The 14,436-nt window shown below is 45.9% G+C and overlaps 2 protein-coding genes across 2 annotated transcripts in view; one reads left to right on the forward strand and one right to left on the reverse strand.

Moving 5' to 3' along the window:
• The window catches only part of T265_04227 (hypothetical protein), a gene marked incomplete at both ends in the record, with an annotated part of 69,248 nt that extends 58,795 nt beyond the window's left edge, over window positions 1-10,453 (forward strand). Inside the window, one exon of the mRNA XM_009168920.1 lies at window positions 10,296-10,453. The remainder of the gene's footprint in view (window positions 1-10,295) is intronic.
• Window positions 10,454-12,164: 1,711 nt separating this feature from the next.
• On the reverse strand, window positions 12,165-12,443 carry T265_04230 (hypothetical protein; the record flags this gene model as incomplete). The annotated part of the gene is made up of 1 exon (XM_009168923.1): window positions 12,165-12,443. One exon carries the CDS (start codon window positions 12,441-12,443, stop codon window positions 12,165-12,167), a length of 279 nt encoding a protein of 92 aa, XP_009167187.1.
• Between the last annotated feature and the right edge of the window lie 1,993 nt (window positions 12,444-14,436).

Genomic DNA, 14,436 nt, shown 5'->3' on the forward strand with positions numbered 1-14,436 from the left:
CCGATGACCACGTGACCTTTGAGCCTGGCCTCAACTGCCCTCGTGTTCTGAATTTGGAATGACCTGTGTCGTTGACCCCTCTGGGTTCCGGTTTGTGACCTTTGTTGACCCGACTCCAAGGTGTTCCTTGGTTCCTGGTATGTGGATCCGATATTTGGCTCTCCTTTAGTATTCCGTGGAGCAGTTGGTCCTTTGCACTTAGTGGTGCGTAAATTCGGTCCAGTCCAATGGATCGGTTGATCGAATCAACTGTGGAGTACCATGCTTCCAGAAACTCCCTCCCGTGTCTTATCTCTCCGTGTGCCCAAATTTTCAGGTTTTCCAGATTGAATTTGTAATCTTCTTGATCTTCGTGTATAGATATCAGGGATAGAGGGGTCATGCCTCCTGATGGCCGCGTTGTGTTCCCTTATTCGTGTGCATAATTTCCTCCCAGTTTGCCCAACGCAGAATTTGTTGCAGTTGTTGCAGTTGATTTGGTATGCCACATTGGTGCTCTTTGTGTTGTCTTGGTTGTTCTTCGGGTTGGTTCCCTCAACGCAGCATTCGGTTTACAGGCCATGACAATTCCTTTTTGGGCTAATACTCTGGTTGTGAGTCCAAATGTATTCTTGATGTAAGGTAGAAATACCCGTCTGGTGGCTTGTTCTCGCTGTCGCTGACATGTTTTCTTCTTCAAGCTTCTCTTGATAAAATTCCTTGGATATCCATTGTTTTGGAACACTCTGAATGGATGGTTTTCTTCCTTCCTCCGTAATTCTGTGGTGCTGCAGGGTTTGGGCGCAGCTCTTCGTGTGGTTTACTGGGTTGCTGTTGTAGTTCAGTATTTGATCCGTATATGCCTCTTTCCTGTATACTCAGGGTCCCATCCACCTTCCTGTTCACTAAAACATCCAATAATGGTAGTCGATTGTTCCTTCCGTTCGATTGTAAACTTGATATCTTCAAACGTCGTATTGAGCAGTTCGTGCGTCCTCTGTAACGTATCTCGTTTCATGATGATAAAGATGTCGTCTCTGTGGGATTGCTGACTGGTAGTACCGCGTGCTCTACTCTTCGCATTACCGCCCGGAAAGCCTGTCTAGTTAGCCACCTTCAATGTTCGCACTCTGAAGCAAGCAGGTCAACAAGTGGCTCTTGCGCGTACGCTGGATCCCCTCTGTATTGATGTATATGGTCTGTCAGAAACAAGGACGTAGAACGCAATTACTTTAATCGAACTAACTGCCCCCTCGCTCTCTACCAGGTTCCGGCTGCGCACCTCTGGTGATGCAGGGGCCGCTGCAGCTGGATATGCTGGAGTGGGTTTTGTATTGAGCGAACGAGCGGAAGCGTCTCTGCCTGATTGGATACCCGTTGATAGTTGCGTCATGTGGTTCGTTTGGCAACATCTGTGAGAGAATCAAGCGTGGCTGGTTTTGGATGGCATCAGCGTGTTAGTAACGAGGTGATTAGAAAACGGGGATTTGGTTGTGCTGCAGGCGCCTCAATCCGGAGAAAACATCCAGCACCATCGACTACGGTGGCTCGGTCATGTGCTACGCATGCAGAAACACCGTCTACTGAGACGAGTGTTGTTCTCCATGCCTTCTTCAGGGTGGCACAAATCGCGAGGTGGACAGTACATGATTTGGCAGAAAGGCGTGAAAGAGCTCATGAAGAGTTTGGGTGTTGTTGGTGTTGTATGCCTTCCAGGATGGGGTCACCGTGACCCCGTCTGTGCTTGGCTAGAGACGTTGCAAGAAATGGCGGCCAATGGATGTCAGTGGCGTTCGTGCTGTCTGAGTGGGCGGTTGGAGGTGTAGGCACCTCAGAATGCTTGACCACAGGCCAGCACTAGATCCCCTCCCTTACCCCCTTTTTTCTCTTATTTTACTGTAGGGCTTTCAACTAGACGAACCATATGATTGTACGGCAGTGAAGCATCAGTGCCAACACTGATGTTGCTGTCTTTGATGATGTTGATGATGATGAAGATCATATTGAAGTCTCTTTAAGCTGTCCCTTTCACTGGTATACTTATAGTGATGCTACTAACGTTTTGTGTGCGCAAAATTTCTAGTGATTTTTATGGTCGCGTGACCAGGACAAGCCCAACACTGATCCAAGTTCCCAGAGCTCTGAGGATTTTGATTACACCGGAAAAACTTACAGAATGTGATGTACTCGACACATAGACCGGCGTGTACGACAATCAATCTCCTTCTTCAGGTGGTTGAACCAGCCCCAGTTACTCTCAGACAGTGTACGCAATAATGCACTTGACTCTAGGTCAGCCAATGATGAGCTAATTATACGTCATTGTGGTCTGAACGTGTTTCAGAAGGGGCTTCGGGAAACTGTCAGAAACCCCTCGAAGATATTAGCGAGGCTATATGCGAGATAGATGGTACTCCGCTTGACGATGTTTGAAAACACCCACGGCTCTAGGTGGTCCAGTACTCCGGCTGTCGTACTGTCATCTACATGTATCGTTCCTCCTCCTCCCCTCTTTCCACAGAGACCGGGATTAGAAAATGGTTCACCAACCTTGACCGTTACAAGGTTTCAAGTCCGGATAACAGGTAGCGGCGTGCAAATACGAGCATTAGCCGTTAGGTTCCCCAAGATCCGGAGCGATGAACAGGTTCTTCCATCCAGGAGTAACCGGCTGTCATGCCGAGTTCCTGTCTTTTGTAGCAGCCACAACCTTGTATCAACTCATCCAAAACTTTTGCGTTCACTAATTCTTTATGGATTACTCAACTGACATTAGAAAGAGCTGCGAAAGGAACGAGTTGGTGTCAACCCTGTTCGAGGTTGTGTTGGACAAGTTTTGCCCTCCACTAAGTTCTTGACCGCCGTCACATCCACCGATGAAAGACAGGCACTCTTAGGGATCTGTGCGGTCCTTGATTGACTCTGTATAGTTGCTGGGCTGAATAACTATACAACCAAATGGTTTGTGGAAAGCTATACTCGGTTCATATCACTAATTTGGCGCGATAAGTGTCTACTATTTTCCCGTTCTTTCTCAACTTTGCTGTCAGTGATATCCTCCGTGATAACCTTCTAGACGATGGTCCTTCTGATGCGAACCTCCTTCCAAACATATTAATCACGAATTTTGGATTCACACATCGTTTTCAGTTTGCAGATGAACTCAGTCGCTTTGTAACTTGCCAGACCCGTTGATGGTCTGAATGCCACGGATTCAGTGTGCTTTACATCCAGGGAGTATGCAATACTTTTCGGAAATCGGTAGTATCTCCATTTCCTGTCGTCCCGGGAGCTGTGAACTAGGGGTGATAGGTAGCTTCGGAACTTATGCATGAACTTGTACTGCGTGCAATCCAAGCAAGGTTAACATTCACCGGATTGTAAGTGTCTTCGGAGTTGGCATGATGGGAGAATGTCATCGGGGAGATGTGTATACAACATAAACTTGGTCGCATTACTACCATATGTTTGAGAAAAATTGATACAACCCGACCTACCTACTGGGTAAGTAACGATGCAGCTGCTTAGCTCAATTAACCCAGTTTTACCAAACAGTTTTAATTGGCCGCCTAAGATGGCTGAGACGTGTTGTTTGTTTGAATGACCGTCGAATACCCGAGTGACGACGATATGTCCAACGGTACAGGTCAGTGGTAGACACGTATTTCTCAACTGAAATGAGAACGAACAAAAAAATGCAAAGCGTGCTTGTTGCGGGAAGAAAATCGAATGGTTGAAAAATCGTGTTTTCTCCTCTTCCCCTCTCACCAAGGACGCTTAGGTCTAACGAGAAGCATAGGGCGCCAAAATATCCGTTCGAGGCTAGCATTTGCCCCGTAGGACACTGGGGGGGGGGGGCGGCCCCGTAGGGAACGGGGGGGGGCTGGTGTTCTCCGAAAATCTGCGTGCGAGCAGACTATAATAGGGAGTGAAACCAAAGTAAACCTTTCCGCGGTTTTCACCACTACCATATTTGGTTGCCTTACCTGGCTTTAATTCCAGCTCTTTGGATCCTTTTTTTGCATCAAATCCTCGTTCTGAAAATTTCTTACCCAGTTGTATGTATACTTGGTGGGCATCTGTTCATCGGGTCTGCGATTCACGGAGCGCTGGTGGGGTTTTTTCAATCTAAAAAAACATCGACGAGAACTCATAAGGGCGTTATGGAACACGATACAGATTTTGCAAAGCTTCCTTTATTGCTTCCTGTGCTCAACGTACCAAAGAAGTTGTCTTTTAATAACAGCGAAAGACGAGTAATGTTATCTTGCGTTCTTATTTGTGTACTTCTACCTGGGCATGGGAAATCCTGTTCGGTTCACCTACACTCGAATCAATCCTGTGTTTGTCCTGATCAGTTCTGAGGTTTACTTCCCAAACAAACATCAGAACAAACTGGGAAATAAGAGCACCCAATAATGACGAATTTACATCCACTCTAGTCCATTGAGATTCTTATTTTTATCCATTACTTCTGCAATAGCCACTATGTCAAAAGACACCTCTCTCAATTCCTTGCTTACGGATGTCCATGCAAACAGTCGTATAAACGAGTCCGAAACGTACGGATATCACTGGCCTTCTTGGCTAATCGGATTTACAGGCTCCAGTATCAGCCGGTTCGTACACCTGTCGTTTTTGACCCGTAGAGATACTGGATGAGATGCGGATTGGTTGCTGGGATCTATCAGTAATCAATGACCTACGTTGTCGATTGAAGAGATTCGCAAATGTCCCAGGTATCGTCTGATCACACCTTTACTCATCAGTGTTTGAACTAGCGACGATTTTCTCGATTGATATGCTTCCGACAGAGTCGCCTGTGTGACGTTACTTCATCCTTTTGAATGCGAAGACGCTTGGACTCAAACGGTTGATATGAAGATGATATTCGGATGATCCTCGCTAGAAAATAGGACCCCACACATCATTGCGCACAACATATATAGTTGCAACACACTACTCGTAAGGTTGCTGAAAACTTTACACAACATTATTCGAGCATGTGATGCAGTCTGAAGACAATTACACTACCTTCATGAATTATTTTGTGGATGAGGGGTGTCACGCGATTGGCTGTGACGAGTGGTGAGTATAGGATTCTACATGCGCACAACTAGTTGCAACACACTACTCGTAAGGTTGCTGAAAACTTTACACAACATTATTCGAGCATGTGATGCAGTCTGAAGACAATTACACTACCTTCATGAATTATTTTGTGGATGAGGGGTGTCACGCGATTGGCTGTGACGAGTGGTGAGTATAGGATTCTACAGCTCACAGGAGCGTCTGCTCGCGCAGCTCATGCAGTTGCGTGCCTTATCTACTTACGACCTAAGATGTTCACTCATGATTGCTGTGGTACCACAGTCAGTTTTATTCGAACAATACTACTGGCCATATAAACAGTTACTGCGTTTATGGCTTGGAGGACCATTTTCCTGTATCAAGCATCAGCAAAACGGCAGAGATTTTGAGTAAATCGTGGGTAAAATGTCGTTGCGGCACTTTCTTTTGCCTGCTTATCTTAACCAAACAGCCTTGGTCGAATGATGACAATCAGCTGTTCCATAATTGCGAACATATTGATCGTCTTTGTTCAGGGACCTGGGCTCACGGCGACAAGATTTTCGATTTTCTGTATCGTAAATCAGCAGAGGCCAGGTTTTTCGGCCATCCATATTTCCGGTTTAGTGTGGTGATTTACTGTTTCAACCTGGGATTGATGATAATTGTGTTAAGATCGATACAATACCCTTCTCCATCAAATCTCTGAAAAAATGCAGTCTAATCCTGCCTTATCAGAGAGGCTGTCTTAGTTCCGAAGGACAAACAAACTATATTGTATTTTGTTGACGTGTACAGCCATACGATATCACGTAGGGAAGCATTCTTGAGATTGGGCGAGTGGTGTATCGAAAAATAAGTTTTCTTTATGTTCGCCGATAAGCGGAACCTAGCTGAATAGTGGTTCAGTATCCATTTGACCAACAATCCGTAATCATTTTAGCGAATCGCAGTCTTTTTTATTCATAAATTCCCTCTTGTCTTCCAAGAGTTCCGCTACCCTGGAAAGACTATCGCCATCGATGAATCCCTTCACATCAGCATGAGGGTTTTAGTATGCACATGTGGAACCACCTGTGTCGAATTCCAATGGGCGTTGCCTTGTGGCTTCGGCTTCGTTTAACCTATGTCTGACAGCAATTCGTGCATGAGTGCTTCCTGAGTTCGATGCTGGCGTACCGATTCACGGCCGTCCAAATGGTCATCTACCCAACTCGACATACCTGACGATGCTGCACCATATGTTACTTTTTGCGGAGCGAGGGCGAAATGGAAGTGAATAACCAGAGCGTTTGCCTTACTAACATCTCTACTTGGTGGTACAAATGTCCCTAGAACGCTTGTTTCTTACCCACTTGACCTGAGGTTACTACTACATTACTGATCATATCTTAGCGTGGTGGGAACTTTTCCCTTACTTCATCAGCAGCATGTCCACACACATGGCGATCGATACTTAACTACGTGCTTGGACAACTAATGCTTTCGGTCGACTACATAAACGCGTTTCGGTCAGTTAGTTCTGCAGCTCAGGAGTCGTGCACCAGAGCGCTGTGGTTTCAGTTGCTACGGCTTCTTTCATCGAGAAGGGGGATACGGGAATGAGACCCATTCATTGCAGCAGATGGTCCGATTTGTGCACTGATGACAAATGGATCTGTTTGTTGAGCATGGCAGGAAGTGACAGCTACGCAGTGAAGACGGTCGCTTTAATGCAGGACCACCAGTAGCTGCGTGACAAAGTCATGTCTGGCACGGTCAGTAACCGTTGTTTCTTCTCGCCCTGCGGTCCCCATCCGAGGAGGCAGCAGTTACCAGTGCGACTCGGTTGGCTGGTGAAAGTCATGGACTGACTGCTTCTGGGTCGTCTCCATCCGACACAAAGCTGAAGGAAGATTACTCTACGGTGCAAACCATCCTATGACGTACGAAGTACATCACCTTGCCAGTGTAACCTGTGGAATATGACCAGCTGACTCATCGAGGAAGAGTGGGCTTTCCCGAAAACCGTCTGCTGTTCCTGCTCTGATGTTTCCATCAGACCAGCTCAAAGCTTCCGATGTACCAATAATCATTAACACATTTGGCGCTATTATAAGATCGTTGTATCCAGAATGGTCAATCACTTCCTTAACTCATCTGTTGGGTAGAACGGTAGAACAGAAGGGTCGATGTGTGGTGACTCGTCCCGATTTTACCATCTCCCATGCGAAGAACACTCAGTTACATGGAGAAGCATTTTGTCTGACTGATACCGATCGCCAGTCCTGCACAGTAGACGACGCGTTTGAGAGCACATGATAGGTGTTTCGTTTTCGTCAAGTAGGACAGAGCATGTTTGACGTCTGCAATTTAAATATCTGAGATAGTTTCGATGCCAGAACACTGTCTCAATGTCCGTCAAGGTGCCCAGTTAATCGCGAAGTTGAATAACACTGGTTATGAAGAACACATCCATCTCGTAGCGAATGGGAGATCAACTTCAAACGTTTCACCGCACAATCGAACTCGACCTTTTGTTGACAAATTGTGTGGGTTTTGGTGAAACTGCAATATTACGCCATCAACAAAAAGGCTAATCCATACTGATTCACGTTGGATAGGCTCGAACGCAGCATGAAAGTTGATGGAACAAGCGATGGTTCGCGGTTACGGATTCGGTGAGATGCTATACTGGGGAATCACAATTCTGGACAAGTCGGGATTCCAAGAAATCGGCGCATTGTGAGTATGACCACCCAAGGTAAAGACGATCCCGTAGAAACTAGAGCTGTCCACTGGACCGCTGCACATTAGTAGACGTGCATTCTTGCTGCAGACATTCACATGATTTCTGAGTTGGATACTGTCATCTCAGAGAAGCATACGGTATCTGGAGAATACGAAGTGTTATTCTCAGGCTGCAACTACTCAACAGGGTGTGGGCATTCCCGCAGTTGATGTGAACAGGACTTGTTTAATAATCGCTCTTGTTCTTGACCCAGCACAGGGGGCGTCGCTTGTCGGGGGCGCCGCAGTATCTTGTGTGTTAATCTATTTGGGCATCTTCATGAAGCAGCGGTGCTTATGGTGTCGGTAAGGTCCTTGTTGTCAGTCGGCCTTGAACATACAACTGCGAGAGAGCAGAATGATTACCGAGAACGATAGAATGGAAATACGTTGTCTCGGATGGATTCGGGGAGTAATCTCAGTGGCCCAATCAGATCGAAGTTCTCGCTGCAGTTGTTTAAGGACCAGGGTTTTGGACAACCTCTTCAGTCGGACGAGTGAGTGACTCTCAGCCGGCCTGTAAACTGTGGCAACAGTTTTCTATCTTTCGTTTTAGTGAAAGCACCTCCTTCCTGATAAACAGAACTCGCTTCGTCGAGTTCGCATTCTAGTAGGTCTCTTGGGTGGAATTGGTGGATTGCAAGAGATGGCTGTTTGTTTCCTTGGAGCACCTAACCCCAGCCATATCGAGGCGTTTGGAAGCGAAGGGTCGTTTGGCTCTTTTTAACGAAGAATCAGCTGCAAGTGAAGAGATGGGTTTCAATTGATTTTCAACTGTCCCTATTTCTCTCCACAAAAGATCGTTTTGAGCTCATTCCTTGATCGGTTAGGGTTTCCTGGAAAATTCTCCGCCGCGCAGAAAACATAGGCCTCCTCTTGTACCGGAAGTACGTTTTGAATCTAAGTGTTTATGACTACGAATGGCCGCAGATCCCGGTTTATCCCTTGTGCGAAAGTCATCAATGTACGCACAAATCCATCTTAGCAACAGATCTTGTAGGTTTGTGTCAGAGGCTTTTTGAGGCCCATCAGGATCACATTTCCAGGACAGACAGGCGGCCTCGGGTAACAGTTTAGATGGATGTCCGACGCACTCACGGCCGATGACACACCAGGCTTGACTAGCCGAGACTTAACTGGTCGAACCGCTTGTTTGGTCAGTTTGAACTGCGCGGATTGGGATGGTAGTCAAGAGTTTTGCGCATGTGCTGCTAAAAAAATACAGGTAGTGTTGGTGATCACATTCAGATAGGCGCGCATGGAAGGATTCTTCCGGTGAGAGGTTTTCTAGCTCACCCGGTACCACAAGCGAGTAACCAATTTGTTAGAGTGACCACGGATACATACTTGGAATAGCACGCTGTACATCAGAATCAGGCTTTTTAACTCAGAATCCTTATGTCTGACTGAGTGCCACATACGTGCTTCGAAGACACGTTCGTGAAGAGCCAGGCAGTATCAAGTGAACACATTTCGGTGACTAGGAAGTTTGGTTCTCTAATGATGTTTGTGGTTTAAAATGTGCCTTAATATTTGGACAGATCTGACCGACCTTGACATTCATACTCATCCCCCTGATACCCAATTCATAGATACATTCGACCTCCTATAAATAAACTCACTTGATCTGCCTGAGGCGTGGCTGCGCTTCCTGCTAGTTCGTTTTAGGTGCTCTTGAAAGCTCTTGAAAGCAAAGCTCAAAAGCTTTGCAAATCATGGTATTTCTTCTGTGTAATTTTGCTACGACTAGGCGATTTTTAGCACTTCCAAACGTCCCTGATTCTTATAGCCCTGCGAGCTCAGTAGTTAAAGCGCGCGCACCTATTATCTACATATCGACTGCTGCTGTCTAGGCTTGGTCATCTTGGCAGTGTTCCAGCCCTCATGCTTCCTTCGGGTCGCGCTAAAAGGGTGAGCGATTATTTATTTTTACCCCTGTACAACTGCAACTTACAACTTGGAAACACTACCGTATTTTTATGGTGATGCTACTAGGCGTTTTGTCTTCATTTTCTAATTGGCAGCACTAGAGACTACAGTACGTCGTTTTGGAACCTTCTCTGGATATGATGCTCCTACCCTAGTCACTATAGCTCTTCTAACCACCAGCTGGGATAGTTTAATCGCTTCGCATATGCCTCTCATCGAAGCCGCATATGAACTTATGCGAAGTTTTGTTAGCTACGGGCGGCGAGTTACTGTACTGAACCTCTTGTTCACACCAACACGCACACCAATGTATGTTTTTCCCCAGGCATTTCATCACACTTATAGATGCATTACAAGATTGGTTGATCAGACTGCTTGTGATCACAGGCTGTCGCCCGGCATGTCCCGTTCGACTGTGTTGCTTAACTGTACTTTACTCCACGCACCTTCTCCGTATTGTTCGATTTTTAACAAGGATTGAATTTTAGTGTACATGGGGTGACAATTTCCGAACTAATATATCTCATCCATGTTTTTGTGCGCCTCAGGTGAAAATCCTTGTTCCAAACTGTACCGCCGGTCTGGTGATTGGCAAAGTTGGTAGCTACGTGAAAGAGATCAAAGACCGAACCGGGGCATTCATCCAAATCTCACAAAAGTCCAAAGAATTCAATTTGATGGAACGTTGTATCACAATCGCAGGTTTGTAATTTCGCTGTGGATGCACGGTTTTCCTCTGTGAATGATCGTTGTAAACCAGATTTACAGGGTAACTGTGGTGGGATCAAGTGCCACAACCATGGTACTGCTAGGAAAGGAAAGAATTCGGCAGGCTGCAATAGTTTTGACCACTGCTGTACTATGGTCCGCTGACTTCAGACCTCCAGCTGCCGTCATTTGAGAGCAGTCCTTGTCCACATAAATGTGTGTCCAACAACTCAACGTGTTGTTCGGGGGGGGGGGGNTAAATGTGTGTCCAACTACTAAACCTGTTGTTCGGGGGGGGGGGTTGGTTTGCCCTTCGTCTTGTGGACTACGGTATTCTCGTTATCGTCGACATCATTGTACCATACTAATGTACCGTACTGCAATATAATGTACGTTTATTATGCCACGCTATATATATGCCATATTACTTGAGCCTCAGCCAGCCCAGTGGTTAAGGTAAGAGCTTACTTAGCTCTAAGTCCGTAGTTCGAACCCATCTCCGGTATCTCAACTGCTCCCGTCCAGGCTTGAGCATCCTTGCAGTATCTCTACTGTCATGCTTTCCTGGGGTGGCATGGCAGCCAGGCGCCCAAAGGGTGTTACAACTGAACGTTACATCATATGTTATACATCTTCATATTATATTACGCCGTAATAGTATCCTTGTGAATTCGCCAGAGATGTGTCAAACCCTATCATTTCTTGAAGTATTCAAGACACTAAATCTGCTTCTTCCCTATCTCGTGGTTTCACTTGAGCCAGAATAAAACGACGCTATTCACTGGGCCTCCGTTTCTTAAATCTTCGTTTTTCTCCATGCTCTTTTCCTAAGCCAAGTTTTGTTTTCTTTTTGCCTCAATCTTTGTTGTTAGCCTCAGTACGACAGACACTCCTTCTCATCCTCTTAGAATATCAACCATAAGCCTATCCTCTGCTTCTGCTCCCCCCTCTTCTTCCCGAAGTCAAAAATCACTTTTCTACTTGTAATGCACTACTCATAAGGTTGCTGAAAATTCGCCGACAGCCCAAGACCAGTTTTGCCCTTCTTGGGGCTCATCAGGTAGGCGCAGTCCCCGAGTTTCCGTCAACCTTATGTTCTACTTGAAACCAAATTGCACGAAATTGGCGAAATACACTCATTTGCAAGCAAATTTGATTTTGCGAGAGACTCACGTGGAACCCAGCTGAATCTCTCGTTCGTGATGTTTCCAGGCAACTAAGTCCCAGGAAGGGCGAATCGATCGTGGACTGTCGACGAATTTTCAGCAACCTTATGAGTAGTGCATTACAGGTGTATAAGTATCCCGATATGTCGAATATCGTAGCGACTGAAACCAACTGTTTTTTAGTTTGAACTTGTGTTCCGTGATTCGCAACCTTCTCAGCTGTGGTCTGTTTTCATACTCCGAATTCTCATTTTCATGCCCCTGTTGAACGTGACTCCATGCCGCGAAGTAGTCAGCCAGTTTTGAAAAGTATTGATCGGTTTTCGACAAGCTGAACGTCACGATTCTATTCACTTTTATGAGATCTCATGGATTAGTGGATTTAGCTGGTATCGCGCGACGATCCGATCCGACAAGAAGTGATCACTAATAAGTAATTAATTTAAACAAGATGGCTGTTTATTAGCGGGAAATCAACAGGAGGCCAACGAAAGGGGCACTTGATTTCCTGAGACTTTGAGTTGTCCAACTCAGTTGTTTGTGTCAACCTTGAAACCGAATTCTGTTTGCGCCGGGAACGAATGAAGCCAAACCGTTGTCCGCAACTTCAACGTACACCACATTCGTTTTCATTTGTGAATTGTTCACACACCGTTTGTTGGGTACAATAGAGAGACGCGAATTTGAAGGAGCCAATCGATCCAGCTGAATAATTAAAACACTTGCACACTTGTACTGCTTCTCGTTAAGAAGACTGATTGTACTTTGCGAAGAAATTTCTGCCTGTCTACCGTTGTGTGGTACGTTGGTAAGACTTTCCATTTCCAAGCGGAATGTCTGGATAAACCATCTGTATTCGAACAAGTTGTAGGTATGGTATCATAGATGTGTATGTCACTCTCAAACTGAATATCCTGTTGCCAGGTTAATGTGACACCAGCTGGACGTATCCACTTCTGAAGGCCTTTTTTTGCTCTCGCTTTTTGAGGTGTTTCGGCTAGTCTGAGAAGGCAATTGTTTGGTTTGATTGCACAAGATAACTGGTTTATCTATGTTTGTTCTTCCACACTAAGTCTTTGTAACCAATATGAAGGGGGTGTGGCATGCAATCTTACTTCTGCAGGTGAACCCGATCAGTGTAGAGCTGCCGTGGCGTTGGTATTAGCGAAGATAGCGGAAGATCCTCAGTCAACCAGTTGCCCAACAATATCTTATTCCCGCATCCAAGGCCCCGTTGCCAGTGCCTACCCAACCGGATCCCCGTTTGCCTTAGTCTCCATTCCCCGTGTTCCACTTCCTGGCCAAACCTCCGCTCAGGCTGCTGCAACCGATGTGACTCAGTCCGCAAGCGGTTACGTACCTCTACCGGATACGTACATGTCACCGATGATCCAGGCTGCATTGATGCAGGCGGCTGCATTGGCGCGTAGCTATTATCAGTCTACGGGACAGCAAGGTTTCATGCCCACTAGCCCACCTCCACCCGGGCAACAATCACAAGGATCACAACCTGGAACAGTTTCTACGCATGGGGGCAATTTATCGCTATCGGAAGGCCAGACTTCGGCTACAACTGCACCCAGTACTGATATGAGTGTTTACGCTTCGTTTCCTCAATCCGGCTCTACACATCTTTTACCTTCTGGGCCAACGGGTTTATGGACTGAGTCTGGTTGGGGTGCGACCTCGGACTCCCACCACCCTCAGTTGTTATCAGGACTAACTGGAGCCACACCATCAGGAGCCTCGGCAGCGACATTTGAACAGGCTTATCCAGCACCTCTGAATTTTGGTAAGCATTTCTGCACAAGAATGCTGTTGACTGATTTTAACATCCAGCATTTTATGTACTATCGCATGGCATACAGAGATCACGTTCTCCACGTTTTAGCTCATTCTGGTCCTATCGGATCACCTTATATCTAGAACCAGTGTGCTGACTTGTTTCGCCTAGCGCTTAGCTCTATTCATCCATCAGATATGTTCCTACATCTTCAGCCTCTTCACATCAACCACAATAGATAGGCTAGTTGTCTCATTCGTTTGCAAATAAGTGTATTGCGCAAAAATCACTTTTCCTACTTGCCTATCATCAGTTGAGACGCCACCAACTGTTTTTTTAGTTTGAACTTGTGTTCCGTGATTCGCAACCTTCTCAGCTGTGGTCTGTTTTCATACTCCGAATTCTCATTTTCATGCCCCTGTTGAACGTGACTCCATGCCGCGAAGTAGTCAGCCAGTTTTGAAAAGTATTGATCGGTTTTCGACAAGCTGAACGTCACGATTCTATTCACTTTTATGAGATCTCATGGATTAGTGGATTTAGCTCGTATCGCGCGACGATCCGGTCCGACAAGAAGTGATCAGTAATAAGTAATTAATTTAAACAAGATGGCTGTTTATTAGCGGGAAATCAACAGGAGGCCAACGAAAGGGGCACTTGATTTCCTGAGACTTTGAGTTGTCCAACTCAGTTGTTTGTGTCAACCTTGAAACCGAATTCTGTTTGCGCCGGGAACGAATGAAGCCAAACCGTTGTCCGCAACTTCAACGTACACCACATTCGTTTTCATTTGTGAATTGTTCACACACCGTTTGTTGGGTACAATAGAGAGACGCGAATTTGAAGGAGCCAATCGATCCAGCTGAATAATTAAAACACTTGCACACTTGTACTGCTTCTCGTTAAGAAGACTGATTGTACTTTGCGAAGAAATTTCTGCCTGTCTACCGTTGTGTGGTACGTTGGTAAGACTTTCCATTTCCAAGCGGAATGTCTGGATAAACCATCTGTATTCGAACAAGTTGTAGGTAT

This window comes from Opisthorchis viverrini (assembly GCF_000715545.1).
Source record: "Opisthorchis viverrini unplaced genomic scaffold opera_v5_68, whole genome shotgun sequence".
NCBI classification, from domain to species: domain Eukaryota; kingdom Metazoa; phylum Platyhelminthes; class Trematoda; order Opisthorchiida; family Opisthorchiidae; genus Opisthorchis; species Opisthorchis viverrini.